General features: G+C 37.5%; 1 protein-coding gene across 2 annotated transcripts in view; it reads right to left on the bottom strand.

The window, feature by feature from the left end:
- A1CF (APOBEC1 complementation factor) overlaps positions 1-18859 on the bottom strand; it is a 90920-nt gene that overhangs the window by 47258 nt on the left and 24803 nt on the right. For both annotated transcript variants that reach the window (XM_068961193.1, XM_068961194.1), the window contains exon 2: positions 11362-11505. In XM_068961193.1, the coding sequence (XP_068817294.1) occupies positions 11362-11460 (99 nt within the window). In that variant the 5' untranslated portion in view covers positions 11461-11505. The remainder of the gene's footprint in view (positions 1-11361; positions 11506-18859) is intronic.

Genomic DNA, 18859 nt, shown 5'->3' with positions numbered 1-18859 from the left:
ATAAGGAATGTTTATTTTGTTAATTCTGTATGAAAGCTAACAGTCTGTTTTGTGTATTATTTGTTTACCCACACATTTTAAGATCAGTGACTTCAAATTGGTAAAATCTACTTTAGGCTGAGAATTTTTCCAAGGCAGAATTTATCTAACTTATTTATGTTGGAAGTTGGCATTACCCTTGTTAGGTACTTTTTTTTTTTTTTTTACAATCTTTGCAAGGCATATACAATATGAATGCCAGATATTTTACTTAAAATAGAAAAATAACGATTGTAGTATAAAACTGAATAAGTGGGATGTTGGAATTTGTAGAAACATGGTACTATAGTTAGTAACAAACAGGAAAAGCCAGAGCATGACTATAATACATGAATATAAATTTAGTTTATTATCATACAGCCCAGAGTTTCTCAAAATATCATATGTGAGGTGATATTAGGTAGTTTATAGTCAATGTTTTATTTTAATAGTTATGTTTTATTTTAATAGTTATGCATTTATTTATTGCATATTAGGAATGTAAGACTTTTCCCATTTATATGTTAGGAAAAGTCTACTTTTAATACAAAACAGTATTTCTGTTCAAATTTTTAAATAAATTTCTAAATATGATTGTTGGTGGTATGTGTTTATGGCAAAAATCACATAGATGCAATAGATTTTGGCTTTTGGAAATTTATCTCTTTGTTTCAGTCTTCAAAGGGCTCTCACATTTGATCTTTAAAAAATGTATGGTTTGTCCATAGAAACAAATGTTAGCAAATTATGAATCATGTTCTTGATGTATCGTTTTGGAAGAGTGACTGTTCAAATCCAATCACCTAGGAAGAGTTTTGATTTCAAGTTGTTAGTTGTCTTATGAAGGCAGAACTAATTTGTTATCAAATGATGACTTTAATGATATCTTCTAATATTTCCCCTTTATTTTTAAGGTTTATGTGTGACAGCCACCCTTTAGGATTTCAGTATCTCAGTAGTGGAAGTATTTAAAAGCAAACAGGTTTTTAAAAATAACTTGTGTTTTATAAAGCTTCCTAGACATTTTTGGCTAATTCATGTGAACGTGAAGTTCAAGAATATCCTTATGCGAGTTTAGAAATCAAGAAAATATATTTTTTGGAGGGTGTATGTGTGTTTCTGCATAAGAGAACAAGTGAAATGCCAGTTCACTTCTAAGACATTCTATTTACATTTGCCCTGAGGTTCACTAATGTGGACTGCAAAGCATATATTATCATGAGACCAGGATTTACTGTGTTCATGTTCACTTCCGGCTCTGGGTATGTGTCTTGTCTCACTCCTCCAACCTGCAGGAAACTATAAATCATATCTATGAAATAGCTAGATGAAAGCTTTGGTGACTCCTTTATCTGTTTTGGGCTTTTATCATTTTGGAATGTGTAATTTATTCCATAGGCCCATCCAACATTTTATTATAGATACAATTTGCCCTTTTGCATTGACTGATAGTAGCCGGAGATCTGGTTAAATGACATAAAGATATTCACATGCAGATTTGACCTAAAAAAGATTTGTTTGGGGTTAATTGTTCTATCCTTTTCTAGTTCAACGTGTGCCGAGGAGAATTCCGAGTGCACTTGCTCTCTTAGCATGTGAGAAGTCTTGTATAGCAATTATTCTTCTTACCACACCCAGAAGAATTTTTGACAAGCTAAGGGACTCAGCAAGGCACTAAATCTTTCCTCAGGAAATTCTTCATTTAAAAGGGAAAAAGATTAATGAGGTGATTGCAGAGGTCTTGGGAGGGTGTTAGGATGCTTGTGAAATGGAGTCTGACTTTTGCCATATTTAAGTGTGGAAACGTATTCATAGAATGCGTTTTGAGTTAATTAATAGGATCCTTAAAGGAAATATAGGGATTTTTAAAATCCAATTGCATATCCACTTGACACTTCATCCATTAATTATTCAGTACTTAATGACTTTCTTTGCATTGATTCACTGTCTTAAACTTATGCAAAAAAGAAAGTATCATTCTCTTAAGTGGAGTATAATTTCCCACAAATGGAAGGTCATTATTTAAACAATACAAAAGAAGGAAACTGTGATTAAATTCTAGCCAGACATTGTTATCTACTAAAAACCGATCCCTAGTCCTGTTCTCTGCTTTAAAAGATTAGCAGGGGAAGGAGAGGTGTTTAAGATGTACCTCTAAAAACTTTCCTCATCAGAAAACTTAAAAGAGAATTGAAAGGGGAATAATTCTCTCAGGATGAAATTCAAAGTTGTTGAATGCTCTGCCAATGTATTGTTCAACATCACTTCAGGTCTCTGCCCTGCATCTCTGAAACAATGTTCAAAAAAAGGATCACAGCTACTGAAATCCCACCCAGCTTCATGATTGTATGCTTTTGTGATCTCACTTTTTTCTCTTTAGCTTATGTTAGAGAGTTCTCTTTGCATGTCATATTAAGATTTTAGGTGAAGATTAAGAGCCACTTATTTTTTGTTGCTGATTGATATTAAACCAACAGGTAACAGTTTTAAAAGTCCTGAAGTTACCTGCAAACAAAGTCTAAAGTTCAAAACTGCCATCAGTGCTTCTGTGTGAGTCATGAAATTTACACCATTTTTTAAGCCAACAAAACAGAAACCGTCATGTCCTTCTATTTTAAGGGAAAGCACTATAGTTCGTATATTGCAAATATTTTGAACCTTAAATGGAAGACCTCATATATAACCCACTCCCTATTAGGCGAGTGGAGAGGAAATACATTGCTGTTTGAAAATAGCTCCTGGAATGCGTTTCTATTCCTTGGGATGCTGAAGTTCCCATCTCACGTCAGGTACATGCACTCTCCACAAAAGGATTCACAGAGCTGCTCCTTCATTTGGAGTCTTCCACACCAGGCTTTGGCATTGCTGGCTAGTAAAAGCGAAGCTTCTTAGGAGCTTGAAAATGAAGTTAGCCTATGGGTGGCTAGAGTGGTGACCTTAAGGAATCATGCCTGTGATGATCTGATGGTACCATCCTGTTCTCATGTTTAGTGCCACCTATTTAAGGAATTAGCATTCATGCACTTGAGGCATGACATAAGTCCTTGAATAATGGGGACCGAAGCAGGTGGTAAGAACAGGCAACAAAAGCAAAAGGAGGGCCCAAGAGCTATATTTTGTCATGGAGTCAAACTTACTTCTGTCCCTAGGATTTTTGTGTGGTGGTTGGAAAAGAATGTCAATACCACAGAGTTTTTCCATCTGCTTCTCACTGATCTAGTCTAGTTGAAGCCAGTTGTAAACTCTGGGATCCCAAGTTACTTATTTTTATGGCATCGTTTGTAGAAAAAGTTGCCATTTCAAAAGTACCCAAGGAAAGTTACTAAAGCACATTATACCAAACCAAAGAGATAGGGGAGTTAATTTGAGGCACATAAGCAGAGAACGGCTTGCTAATCTGATTAATGTTGATCTGGTGCCATCTTTTGTACCTTTTGGCTTGTAGATATTTACTTAGGAATTGAACAAATTAGAAAATTAAAATGTGTAGTTGCAATGAAACTCCAAATAAGAGTACACGCATGGAAAGGAAAGTTGAGAAATGGGAATTAAAGTCTGTATTCTGTCCTTCAGTCGTGTCCGACTCAGTCGTGTCCGACTCTTTGTGACCCCATGGACTGTAGCGTACCAGGCTCCTCCCTCCATGGGATTTTCCACTTCCTAAATTTTGTCCCTAGTTTGAGGAAATTGCTCCTAGGGGCAGACTGATGACTGATTGAAAAAGGAAGAGAAAGATGAAGCACACTGATTTCTTATTTATCTGCTGTAATCTTACTGAAATTGAGGCACTCTGCTTCACTGCTTGCAAGTCATTGTGCATTTTACAAATATTTTGGTTAATCAGTGCCCCCCAAGCGGCCCCCTCTGCTAAAGATGCTGCTTTGTTTTAGGCTCCTGGCCATGCTTGTTTGCTCTCATCCTTCATGTCTCAACTTCAATGGCATCTTGTCTGAGGAAGGCCTTCTACCATTCTGACAGAATGACACTTGACTTGATTTATGATATTCATAGCATTTAACAGGAGAAGGCGATGGCACCCCACTCCAGCACTCTTGCCTGGAAAATCCCATGGATGGAGGAGCCTGGTGGGCTGCAGTCCACAGGGTCGCGAAGAGTCGGACACGACTGAGTGACTTCACTTTCACTTTTCATTTTCATGCACTGGAGGAGGAAATGGCAACCCACGCCAGTGTTCTTGCCTGGAGAATCCCAGGGACAGGGGAGCCTGGTGGGCTGCCATCTGTGAGGTTGCACAGAGTTGGACATGACTGAAGCGACTTAGCAGCAATAGCAGCAGCAGCGTTTAACATGCTAGGCTGTTTTTTTATTTCTTGCTTATTTTCTGTCTTCCTTTGAGTAATTTTCATGAAGGTAGGCACCATGTCTCTATTTGTGGAGTAAATAAATAAGTGAAGGAATGAGTGTTTAGGCTCGAATTGGTGGGAAGGACAAGGAGGGATGCTCCTAATTCCTTTAAGGAATCTTAAACCCTCATCTATGTTATAGGGCATTTTCTTTAAGAACTGAATTAGAGAGCAGACTTGTGGTTGCCAAGGGGGAGGGGGAACAGGGGAGGATTGGACTGGGAGTTTGGGCTTAGCAGATGCAAACTATATATATACTTATATATAGTGGATAAGCAAGGTCCTATAGTATAGCACAGGGAAGTATATTCAATATTCTGTAGTAAACCATAATGGAAAAGTGTATGAAAAAAGAATATATATAGGTACACACATATATATATACACATACGCACACACATATGTATAACTGAATCACTTTGCTGTACACCAGAAATTAACATGGCACTGTAAATCAACTGTACTTCAATATTTTAAAAATCTATGGATTAACTTACAGAGTACTAAATTAAGGATAAGAGTTGGGAGTCAGCAAACTTTTTCTGTAAAAGGCCAGATAGTTGATATTTTAGGATTTTAATAAAAACAACCTTCTAATATTGTGAGAACCACTCATGTCCTTAAATCACTGCAAAAACAGGCTGTGGCCACATTTGAGTCACGGATCAGTTTGCTGACCTCTGGCTTATGTCTGTACTGAACTGTATAACTCTGGAGCTTGTTTTCCAACAGTGAAATGGAAATCTTGGATTATATCAGTATTGAATATGCGTACAGCAAACATACAAAGAATTAGAAAGAATCGCCTAGGGAACCCAAGCATGTAGCACCCAGCTTCAATAATGATGTTTTCTTCATGAAATTTTCCCAGGTTTTCTATTCCTAACTGAATGCTTCTTAGAAATATTTTCTACTTTATGAGTTTTTTTCCTTGAAATAAAAATAATCCATATTCATTATAAAGAGTTTGGAAAATAAGAGCACAAGAAAGAAAAAGCTATCCTTATCAGAGATTACCTTTTATTATCTTCTAATATTTGTGTGTGTGAATAATTTCTTAAAATATGATCTGTGAGCTGATGCATACAGGTTTGCTTTCTTATTTTTAACCTAATTTAAAAATTTGGACATTTTCCCATGTCTTTCTTGGAAACCACAGTTTTATATGACCATATAATTTGGAAATATAAGGGTGACATATTTTATATGACCAGTAATAGTTTATGATGATATGTCCAATATTTTTAAACATTATAAATTCCACTATGATGAACATCCTTATGTCTAAATATTAGTCCTTATTCCTTAGATCAAAGACTATGGTCAATTTTAAGGCTCTAAACAGAAATATTATACCCATTCAATACAGTCTTATGTTGTCCTTTTAAATTCTAGATAAATTAATTTTCATTGCAATTACTTGATATGCATTTTAGGTCAGCTGCTATAATTTATACTTCTGTAATCTCAAAGACTAATACTAACACACTGTGTTTCATAATAAGGATTAGGGGAAAAAAGCAAAGAAAATTTTGTTAAAAACAACCACTGCATTGGACAAACAGTAGGACTGGCATGCCACATAAATGTTTGTGTTGTGATAATTTTTAGAAAATAGATGATCCATAGGGTAATTGGACAAAGTACTAACACACACCATATTTTAAATCACCTAAAAATGCTGTATAACCATTGGGTCTTCTTTAAAATAAATTCAGACTACTTACGAGTGATCTTCATTAACTATATGTTTAGACTCCCTTGTAGTAGATCTGATGTAAACTGACTCCACATTGGGTAGAAAGTTGTCTGAAAATACCCACCTATGGAAATTTATTTTTCTAGTTTTAGGGAGAAAATTCTGGATGAGAGGAGCATCAGATGTCACAGGGTTGATGACTCACTAGTAATACATTCTGGAGGAAAGGATCATTATAATGTTATTTTTTGCCCCTGTGTGTCTCAAATATATGGTAGTTTTGGAAGATCTGGGAAGTACAGTTGAGAGTGGAAAAGTGAAAAAAAAAACTCCATATCTAATTTCATTGCCTAGAGACAGAGTTCATTTACAAGTTAACATTGCAGCACACATCTGAAATCTCTCTATGTGGCATAATGCGACTAAGTTGAAAGTTTAGCTTGTCAACATTACACAGTTTTTATAACAATATTTATTGAACCTCTATTCATTAAAATTCTTTTATCATCTAAAGGAATTAGATAAAAATTTTAGTTATCAATTCTAAAGATATCCAATTATTATTTAAAAAGAATATCACAAGGTGTGTTTTCAGATCCTCATGAGCACGTTTTATTGCATCAGTTTGGATATGAGACTGACTCATGTTATTAAGTAACCTGCAAAATTCTATTTTTGGCAGCTCTATTTGTCCTGCTAGTGATAAGAGTGCACGGATTAGTCACACTCTCCTTCTGGAACTCTTGTTTTGCAAGTATTCAGCATTCAGTATCAGAGACTGCAAAGATACAGCTGAAGCAAATCCTTCAAACCCTAACTTAGTGAATACTGTAATATTTTAAAATATCATTATATAGGTACAACTCCCTGAAGTGTATTAATATACTTTTTAATGTCTGCACTTTTGTCCAGGGGCTTTTTAAAAAGTACATCTGATGTTCTTTTATTTGATGATGATGCTAATGTTTTCTCTAATCCGGTGTAGGGAGACTGAAAGACTGGGAAGGCTGAAGGATTTTCCCTGAACTGCAGAGTTCAAAGCTATGTTTCAGTACATGCTGGTTTCCTTTTCCAATGAAACAAGTTTGCTGACCAATAACCAGACTGAGCATATGCTCGAATAACAAAACCTTGACTCAGAGCGGAGTAGGTCCTAGCCAGTCTTCTGGGAAGTTAAGGCCGAGGGCTGTTAAGGGACTTGAGGTTGGGGTTAACATATACACACTAGTATATATAAAATAAGTAAACAACAAGGACCTATTATATAGCACAGGGAGCTATACTCAATATATTGTAGCAACCTACAAATATATATACTTACATATATTTTTATATATAAATCTTAATCACTTTGCGGTATACCTGAAAGTAATGCAACATTGTAAAGCAACTATACTTCAATTTAATACAGGAACTAAAAGAGAAAAAAACGATTATTCTTGTGTGTGGTAGAGACTGGGTTAAATAACAGGTCTCTGATTTGAAGTCCTGGGTGACTTTCTACGCTTTGCAGTCAAAATCAGAAAGGATTTTCCAAATCATTCAAAATGATTGAACTGAATCATGTGCATATTTACATCTTGATTAGAGGCTTTTAATCTACATAGCAAAGGTTTCAGAACTTTAGGTTTCTACATCACTAGACAATTTCTGATCCAGTAGTCATTCTGGGGCTTCCCTGGTGGCTCAGATGGTAAAGCGTCTGCCTGCAATGCGGGAGACCCAGGTTCGATTCCTGGGTCGGGAAGATTCCCCTGGAGAAGGAAACGGCAATCCACTCCAGCACTCTTGACGGAGGAGCCTGATAGGTTACAGTCCATGGGGTCGCAAAGAGTCGGACACGACTGAGCGACTTCACTTTCACTTTCAGTCATTCTGCTAATAAATGATTACTTCAAGCAAATCATGTTACAAAGTTTAAGCTCAACAAAGTGCTTTTAGCATGCTTTGGCTTGCTAATCTCTCAAATAGCAATCTTAAAGATAGCATTATAATAGCACTTCGTTCTGTAAATCTTGCTGGAAATTTTGGCCAATTGAAGTGGAATTATGGCCCATAAATCTTGGGCAAACTATGGAACTCCTTGAGCTTTGTTTTCCTTATCTGGAAATTGGAGATGATCATAGTAACTAGCTCACAGTGTTGTGGTTAGGACTAAACAATTAATAGACATAAAGCAGTTGGAATATAAGTGCCCAATAACTGTTTACTGTTTTGTAATTGCTATTAACTTGTGATCTAAATCCTTATTATTAATATTTTCTGAATGTGATTGATTATGTAAGACCAAAGTGATAGGCAAATAGGCCATATATTTTTAGGTGTATTTTATTTGAAAACACTTTCTATAATAAGGGTAAAATAGCCCTATTATTTTTTCCTTTTTAATGAAAATGTTCTTAAATTATTAGGTTTATGAAAAGGTCTCCATTGCTATTTGAGCCTTTTAAAAATGTATTGTTATTTGCAAGCTTTTTATATTGCTTTAATATGCTAAAGTTTTCAATTCTGCAGAATTTTCTACATGATTACTTAGTGACTTTTTACGTTTCATTTGTAACAGGAGTTAAAGGTGGAATGCAATTCTTCTGGCCTGTGATGTGGATATGAAACTTACTGGACCAGCAAGCAGGACAAGGAGGTAGGGAGACACTGTTTAACAACTTTAACTGAACACCTCCTACCCCTCCCCATCTGTGAGTTTAGAAAAAATATTGAAGAGTTTAAGAGGAATTTTGGAATTGATTCAAAGATCTCTGGAGCCCATTGCTAGTGTGTTGTGAATCCTAGTTCCCCCTAGTGGGAGGAATTTTGAGGTGCTTCTCAGCTCACCTAAGGCAGAGGAGGGGAGTAAGGAAAAAGCTCGTGGAGCTTGCTATGCACTCCCTGCAGTTGGGAACACCCAAGGATGGTAGGTCTAACTCACCCCTGGAGTATCTCAGCAATAGGCTGGCCGTTTGCTTTGATGGTGGTGAGAAGAACTTGTTGCTTCATCTCACCTGCACTTGCAGGTTTTACTGGGTCAGAATATGAGTTTCCAAGGGTCTAGAGTTGGGCCGCATGTAGGAATTAGGGTTGAAGTTCCATCTCCTCCAAGAGGGATGCTAGGAGTGTTAAAAAGAGCTCTGTTGAAGGAGGCTGGGTCTCAGGGAAGTAGCCTCTAGCTAATTCAGGGTGTCTCTGATGACACTAGAGAGTACCCTAGGAGCTTTACACACCTGCCAGGCCCAGAGACCAATGCCAAAAGCAGTCAGGCGAAGACTTTCCTGTCCCCTCTCCTTTACTCTCATCCCTTTCTTCCGTTTCAGCTGAGTCAGGAATTCTAGTTAGTAAACTGGTGTAGGGAACTGTGCTTCTGAGAGCATACATAAAGAGAAAAAAATAGAAGTTGCCTTCTACCCTGATATGTGTGGGAAAGGGAAATAGCTTTCACTTTGAATGAAGTTAAGGTTTTATTCTACTGGACTAGACATATTCATTATTTAGTGGCTAATCTTTTATTAGCTGAAAGTTACCAGAAAGGTCATGAGACTCGCCCTGAATTTCATCTAGGGGAAATGAAAGAATCAGTGCCCAGAGTAAAGTTAAATGAACAGTTTATATTGTTTTACGGTAATTTTCATAAACTTCTGCTTGTTGAGGTTAATTATATATTCACAGTGAAGACCTTGATATTAGAAATAGTGTCACACTAGAAATGTCTATATATATTTTCATCATTATATTTTAGATCATTAGAGGTTTGTTTCCACAAGGAGAGTACCCTTATGTATGAATATTGACAAATTGCTTTTCAAAAGGGTTTAAGTGCTTTTCACTCTCACTGTTCTTATATGAGTGTTTCAGATACAAAGAAGTTAAAAAGATAAACTGATTTAAAAATTATTGATTTTATAACATTTATGAGACTGCTGTTTACAAAAGAAAAAGAACATTGTTTTCAGCTAACCATACCTAAGCAAATGTAAAAAATTATTCTAAATATTTCTGGTTTATAGACTGTAAATGCTATTGCATTTTCTCTGTGGCTTATGAAAACCCCTTTATGTAGGAAAAGACTGCAAAAAAAATTTCAGTCAGACATTAATTTTGAAGCACGTTAAATTTGGAGATAAAGGCATTTAGATTATTAATGATCCTAAAATAGACTTTTATTAAACATTAAAAACTAATAATGCATTAGTATCCCCCTTGGCTTAAACTTTTAGGAGTCTTCTGGGACATAATACTTTCTGAAATCTTAAAAAAGACTAAATAAATACTCTTCATTAAGAGGAAAAATTAAAAATAACTGAGCATTATCTCTAACAAAGTGTGCCATGACTCATAAGAGTATTGCGAAGTATGCTACATTTAGTTTTCAATTGACCTGACAAAGGAACTTGCAATAAAGGATACTACTGTATATTTTATTGTTATCCACTTATGACTTTCACTTTCATAATAGCACAAAGTTTTGGTTAAGTCAGGAAAGTATGTAGGGAAAAGATAACAGCTGAGAATTAAAATATTAACAATTTGTTTTACTGTAAAAAGAGCAACATTAAAAAAAAAGATCAGCATTATTTCTTCAGATAAGATAATTTATATGTATAATACTAGTTTGCTTTTCAATGTATCATAAACTCTCTAACAGAGGTTATCATAAAGACAACAATATGCAGATAATTCTGAACAACTAGTGACTATGAATAGTTAGTTTTAGGATATTTTTTCTCCTTTCTTTTTCAAAAATGCTGGACATGGAGAGAAATTATTATATATCCTAAACGGCTTGAGTAGCTATTTTGAGAAAACATCCTGAAATAGCTACGCTGACCAAATGGTCAGTTCTTGCATCCTTTATCTACAAGCTGTCATACATCCATAGTCAGAAATTTCTCTGGAAACCAAAGCAAGTCTCTGGATAGTTTGTTTTCTGCTGATTTCTTGAAACACCAACTTGGTTCTACTTCACTGACTCCTCTCAGTGGTGAATTCCAGATGACTTTTCTTATTCTAAATTGGCCTGTCAGAACTGTGATAGTCTTCATGACTGTGAACACTAGTTCAGCTTCCAAATGACAAGGCAAAATTGAGTTGATAACCCAGAGTAGAGAGAATATCACTTGTAAGGTCCCCTGCAAGACCGAAAGGATCCAACTTCCTCTGCCCCAGGAAAGGAGTGTCCCTCATAAGTTACACAACTGACCAGTCACATTTTACATGCTAGGATCACCGATATTCCCGCCACTCTGAGTTCAGTGGTGAGTCTCAGCAGATGGCTTGAGAAGTTCCTACCTGGACCAAGCTATATCCTGTGCGCTGGACCAGTGCGCGGAGAGCTGCTTCCTTCTGGGTTCCGCTCAATCCATCCCCGGATTTGTGATTTGATTCCATTGAGAGTGATTATCAGCAAAAAATCAGGTTAATTAGGGTTGCTCACTGAAACCAAATTTAAGATAAATTAAATAAATTACTATTACCTAGTCCAAATGTGTCCCTTTCATGAAGGACATCTTCAGGAAACATTCTCTATAAATGAGTCACTAAGGATATAGTAACTAACAGTCATCCACAAACCAGACCAGTTAAATGTCCTCATTAAAAAAGAGCTTTTTAAAAATGTTCAGTTTTAGCTGAAATTTAGAAGTAAGAACTGAATGATATCTCTTTTTACACTTAGATGACAGACCAGTATTTCTCAATCCAATTATCCCAGAATGTCACCAAATGCTTGAAAACAGATTCGTTCTTACCAATTAAAAGAATACGTAGAATGGTCCTTGCAAATGTGGGGGAAGAGCACTTACTAAATCAAATCAACTAGAATATGGTATGAAGAGCCTTACCTAGGACATTTACCAACTTATTCTTCAAAGACAAATTTCTAGACCACAGTGTGCTGGTACCAGATATAGAAAAGTCATGCAGGCTACTCTGTAATAAAAGTATCAATGGGGTTTAGCAGAACAAGGACAATGGATCCTTTTGAGTGGTGCTGGAAGTGCCTACTGGCACCTGGATCACATGCAACATGGACCACTCAGGAAAGGATGTGAGGCCTTTGTCAAATCTAAGAAATTACAAAAATTTGCATATGTCAGTGTTGATCTATGCAGGCTACCCAGGTGGCTCAATGGTAAAGAACTTGCTTGCCAATGCAGGAGACACGGGTTCGATCCCTGGGTCGGGAAGGTTCCTTGGAGAAGGACATGGCAGTCCACTCCAGTATTCTTGCCTGGGGAGTCCCATGGACAGAGGGGCTTGGTGGGCTACAGTCCATAGGATTGTGAAGATACCGACACGACTGAGTGACTCAGCACACATGCTGACCTATGTAGCTACCAATAGGAAATTTCAGCATTTCATTATCTGCACTCTCTCTTTGGGAACATTATTTGAGCCCCATTCCCAATTTGATGGTTGCTCAAATCTACAGATTTCCAGGGCAAGGACACATCCATGGTGAAGGTCCCAGTTCACAGTGGGGAGAGGCCCTGGAGGTTTTCATGTTCAGAGAGGAATGAGCGGGAGCGACTCAGTGAAGCTCCTGTGCTCGATTTTCACTTGGCCTGATGTGCTCTGCCAACCAGGACAGAGGAAGCTTGTTTTACACTGATCGGAATCACATGCAAATATTGTGCATTTCACTATAGGCCCTCTAAAAACTTCTCTGTCCTGGGCACTGGGGTTTCCTATACTACTGTGGTTTTCATTTAAAGATTCAGAGTAAACGTACCATTAACAACACAGGGAATAGGTAAAAAATTAGGTGACAGAAGTGAAATTGAGATAATCATTTGAGTAAAATGAAGCTTCAAAGTATTCTATTATTAAAAGTAATAAAAATGTTCCCAAATTAACAGACATCTTCTAGAACATAATATTTTTCATATAATTTAGAAAACTCAATCAAGATTCCAGCGAGAATATTCATTAGCTGTTAAAGGGATAGAACAGTTTCTTATTCTGTATATAAGCATGGCCATTCTTGCCCAGAATTTCCTCATAATTCTTGCCTGCTTCTGACCCAGATCGATTCAGTGCTCAATCACTCATTCTCTCAAGAAGCAATTAGCTATGTTATGGGGAGGGGGGTGGGAGGGGGGTTCATGTTTGGGAACGCATGTACACCCGTGATGGATTCATGTCAATGTATGGCAAAACCAATACCGTATTGTAAAGTAAAATAAAGTAAAAAAAAAAAAAAGAAGCAATTAGCTAGTGTTGTCTGCATGCCAGTTTCATTTTCTGCCCAGCTTTATGGCACTGCATTCTGTGGTCAGGTGACTAAGTTTCTGTGTTTCTTACTTTACAAAAGGCAGAGCTTTGTTTGTTTCCATTTTAATTTTGTATCTTGGTTAAGACAAACTGGAATGTATTTTCTGATAGTGGTGGTTATATATATATATAGATGCAGCAATTCAGAATGACGTGTCGCTTTACTGATACATTTATAGTATAAATAATCTCTATGCATACTACAAGTAGGCATAAAATGAGACCTATATTTAGTTTATAATTCTAAACTGCTGGTGAAATAGTTATAGAAGTTTCTATGAAACAATGTAAATCATTTAAAAAAATAAAACTACAAAGGCATTTTATATATTTTTTAAAAAGGCATTTTGTGCCTTTGGCAGCAACATGGATGAACCTAGAAATTATCATACTAAGTGAAGTAAGCCAGACAAAGACAAATATCATATGTTATCATTTATATGTGGAATCTAAAAGGATACAAATGAACGTATATTCAAAACAGAATAAATTTATATTAAAAAAAAAAAAAAGAAATAGACCCACAGACGTAGAAAACAAACTTATGGTTACCAAAGGGGAAAAGAGGGGAGAGGGATAAATCAGAAGTTTGGGATTAACATACACACATTACCATATGTAAAATAGATAGCCAACAAGAACCTACTCTATAGGAAAGAGAACTGTACTCAATATTTAGTAAAAACTTTTAAGGGAAAAAATCTGAAAAGAATATATATATTCTGTATATATTCAGTCATACGTGTGTGTGTGTCTAAACTGAATCACTGTGATGTATACCTGAAACTAATACAGCATTGTAAATCAACTATGCCTCAAAAACTTATGTTAAGTTCCCCCAAAAGGGATTTTGAAGATTCAGAAAGAAAAAGCTAGTTGTTAAGACTATTTCTAACTTGTTTACTTTTCTCAAATGTTACTAAAAGTGCCTTTTCATCCAGATATTCTCAAATGATCCTACAGTGCTAGATTTAACCCATCTGAGCAAAGAGGTCATGGATGGACTGGGGTCTGATGAGGTTAGCCTTGTGTGTGTCACAGATGTTGGAAGGCAAAGTCTGTTGTCTTCTAGCCAAGCTGTAAGTTTGCTTTTTGCTGAACTTCATCTTCTCCATCAGGAGATAACAATTTGTCGTGAAATGAAAGTTTTATTTGCAAAACTTACCTTTAGTTTTGGTTAATTATTAGTAAAGGTGATTAAACATTTGACATCAGAATGGCCTTTTGATCACATACAGGTTCACTCCGATATTATTGAGAAAATCTGTAGAATATCTCAACATAGTATCAAGTCTTTGCAAATTAGGACATGAAAATAAAATTCAAAATTTGGACAAGAGACACTTGATCTTCAATGTTTATTCCTCAAAAACAATCCTCTTTCAACACTGACCTAATCTAAGTGGTGAGCTCAAATCCAAGATCAATATATTCTTAAGCAAGTCAAACTTTTGTTAAAAAATTTGGGCAATTTGAGAAAAAGGCTTTGCAATACATTTTCTAATGTGCAGAGTTGGACACGACTGAAGTGACTTAGCAGCAGCAGCAGCATACCTTATAAATACATCAGATCTGAGCTTCTGAATTTTGAAAGAGTAATTTCCAGTATAATTTATTGAGGCAATCGAATTCAAAACCTATACATAATAGACATTCAGAGCTAAACAAAAAGCACTCGTAAACACTTATCACTTATTCATTCAAAAGTTGTACACTGGGTACATGCATGCATGCCAAGTCGGTTCTGTCATGTCTGACACTTTGCGATCCTATGGACTCTAACCCATCAGGCTCCTCTGTACCTACCGTCATCCAAGAATTTTTGAGACACTAGGGATAAAGCAGAGAGCAAAGCAAATCCCTCTCTCCCCCAAATCTCATGAAGTTTTATGTGGGTGTGATAGACAATAGTAGGCAGGATAAATAGGCAAAATGTGCACTGTGCTTATATTCATTTCAGAGAAGAAAAAAAGAATGGAGAAGGAATGTGAAGTATATGTGTTGGGAAGGGCATGGAATTTTAGATGGTGTTATCCTGATACAGTGAATTTAGGAAGGGACCTGGCTGAAGTCAGGGAGGTATTTGGGACAGAGCATTCCAAGAAGAGGGCTTGGCAGGTTTGAGGGCCCTGAGGTGCAAGCTTGTTGATGAAACAGTGGAGGCCTAGGTGGAGAGGGTGCAGCTGAGTGAACTAGTAGAGAAATGGGATCGGGTATCAGAGAGATGATGGCGGGCCAGGTTGTGAAGGATCTTGCAGTTCATAGAAAGGGCCTTGGCTCTTGCCTCAAGATGTGAAGATGTTACTCATGTTTAGTGCAATAGTTCTAACCATCAAGAACACGTTGATTTGCATTTCTCTAGTAATGAGCAATGTTGAGCATCAAATGTTGCCATCTGTATATCTTCTTTGGAGAAGTGTCTATTTAGGTCTTCTGCCCAGTTTTTGATTGGGTGTTTTGTATACAGTGAGCTGCATGAACTGCTTCTATATTTTGCAGATTAATCCTTTGTCAATTTCTTTGGAAGGAGTGATGCTAAAGCTGAAACTCCAGTACTTCGGCCACCTCATGCGAAGAGTTGACTCATTGGAAAAGCCTTTGATGCTGGGAGGGATTGGGGGCAGGAGGAGAAGGGGGCGACAGAGGATAAGATGGCTGGATGGCATCACTGACTTGATGGACGTGAATCTGAGTGAACTCCGGGAGTTGGTGATGGACAGGGAGGCCTGGCGTGCTGCGATTCATGGGGTCGCAAAGAGTCGGACACGACTGAGCAACTGAACTGAAAGAGGCTCAAGAGGAAAAGGATATATGTATTCATAAAGCTTATTCACTTTGTCGTATAGCAGAAACTAGCACAGCATTGTAAAGCAATTATACTCCAATTATATATATTAAAAAAAAAAAGGTAAGAAAATACATTGAAGGGAGTCAGACAGGCCAAGGTGAGGGTGAGGCAAGGCAAACAATCTGGTTCTGTTTTCATTTAAAATCTGCCATTTTGTTCACCATGAATTCTTTTCATTGATTTTGATTTTTTTAAAAAAAACATTCCATTAATTTATCATTTGTCTAAACTACTGAGTTTTATGATGCCTCTGACAGTTTGCATTTAAGACAGGGCCTTGCTTCCCTTGCTCTGATTGGAAAGGTTGAGAGGAGAAGCAAGGAGACCAGTTAGAAACACTGCGGCAGCCAGGTAAGAGAGAACAGCGGCTTGTGGTAGAATGGTGCTAGTGGGTGTGGTGAAAAGCGATCAAATTTTGGAATATATCTTACAGATGAGTTGTATGCACTGGGAGAGAGAAAAACAAGAGATTGGGGATGATACTGTTCTTTGGCCTGGGCAGCTAGAGAAATGGAGTTGCCACTTTACTGAGATGAGCAACAAGGATTTTGTGAAAAAAGAGCAGAACTCAGTTGGAGGCACGTTGATTTCAAGATGACCATTAGGTAGCCACGTGAATGCACAGTTCAATGCAGTTAGATATATGAGTCAGAATGTTATAGGAGATTCATAGACAGAAGATACCAATTCGGCTACAATCTGCCTAGAGATGATGCCTAAGCTGTGAAATTGTATGAGATCAGTAGGGACCGGGTGTTAGAAAACAGGTCAAAAGACTAGTCTCTGGGGTACTCCAACTTTTGGAAGCCAGGGATCAAAGAGGAATCAGCAAAGGGGAATGAGATGAAATAGTCAGACAGGTAAGAGGTGAACCAGGTGAGAGGGGAATTGGAAGCCAAGGAGGAAACAAAAAGGATTTTGAGATCAAGAGCCGGGTCAGGTGTGCCAAGACCTGCTAAGGCAAGTAAGATGAAGCCTGAATAGGGATGCAGAGCCTGGAGCTAGACCTCCTGGATTCCATTCCGCCTCTTACTCTGTGCCCTGGAAAATTTCCTTAACCTCTTGGTCACTCCGAATCTTCCACTGAGGGAGCAATGGTCTTTCTCTGGGGATTATTGGGTGAGTATTACGTGAGTAAATATTTTGGGAGGGCTTCGGAAGAGTTCCTGGAATGTAGTAAGTGCTGGATTCGTGTTGGGCACAGATAAGTAAAAATAGAAAAGGAAAAAAAGAAGAGGCAATCACCCCAACTTCTCAGATTGTACAGTAAGAAATTCCAGAGGTTCGTGGGACAGTTGGTTCCCTAGATGAGAACAGAGAAGAAAGGGGCAAAGAAATGGAAGTTGGATAGAGAGAGAGCTTATGGGAAATATTAGGAAAGGATAAAGGAAAGAATCATGGACTCCCCTCCCCGCACATCCGTTTGCTTATCTGTGAATCAGGATAAAAGGCAGGTTGTGACATTGCTGTTGTGGAGATGGAATGAGAAAACATCTGCGGCGTGCGGAGTTGGGCCCAGCCCTCTAGGTACGCCCGCCTGCCTTTCTGTCGCTGCTATTCCTCATGTTGGAGGGGCGAAGCAGACGAGGGGAGCAGCAAAGAGACTGCTGGAAGCTCCTTCTCAACATGGCGGCGCTTCCTTCTCCTCCTTCCTAATTCATTATGAAAATGAGGCGAAGGAGGGGCTAACAGTATGAAAAACCAGAGGTCTCCTCCAGCTCTGCCAGCTTTCATTAATCTGCCCTCAAGCCTCCCCATCCTGTTTTTTCTTAGCAAAGGAAGACTTTGTTCAAGCATATGCTCACCACCAAACCTGCTGCATAGATATACTGCCCTCTCGTGTTCTTCCATTCAGTGGAAACTGAGTCTCAGTTTCCCAACATTTAAAATTTAGGATAGTATTAGTTACTACTTCACAGGGTTGTTTTTAAGGATTAAGTATTTTAAATGTATTCATATTTAAAATGGCTATGGACATTTAAAAACTGCCCAGAAAGTGTTTGCTATATTATTATTTAATTGTGATTATAATTAATCTCTAATTCCAAGGGGTAGAGTTGCAAACCACTTGCTGGGAGGATAAAGTCCCAAGTCCTTAGGATGATACATCGTATATTCAGGACCAGCTCCCAGATTCCCCTTCCAGTGTGACTCAGAGACGCTGCTGCTGGGAATTCCCGTGTTTTCTTATATTGATACTTCTGAGTCTGTTTCCAATGCTCTTTCTTTCTCTTCCCTTCTCTTTCCTACCATTCCTTTCTCGCATTTCACCTGACTGCATCCGCCCTGTTCACCCTTCCAGACTACTGAAATATCGTCTGCTCTGTGATGACTTCTGTGATCCTCTCTATTGATAATGTTAGATGCCACATCCTTAATTCTCATGAAAGCTGGTACCTGCCTCGGTTGTTGGAGATAGTACTATAACTATTTGCTTACTTAACTAAATTGTGAATGTCCTGAACATAAGGAGTATGTTGTATTCATCTTTGCCCAGAAGGTTTAGCCTGACTTTATGCTTAGTGCTTAGTAAATACCTGTGGAACAAATGAAGGACTTTGCATGAGCATTTTATAAACTGTCATGACTTGCACTGATCAGAAGTAAAATGAGTCTGCATCTAATTCCCTAATACTTATTATTATGTTTGTTCCAGTCACTTCCTGA

This window comes from Capricornis sumatraensis, chromosome 23 (genome assembly GCF_032405125.1).
Source record: "Capricornis sumatraensis isolate serow.1 chromosome 23, serow.2, whole genome shotgun sequence".
NCBI lineage: Eukaryota > Metazoa > Chordata > Mammalia > Artiodactyla > Bovidae > Capricornis > Capricornis sumatraensis.
The sequence above is the reverse complement of the archived record's forward strand: the minus strand, read 5'-3'. Positions and strand labels throughout refer to the sequence as shown.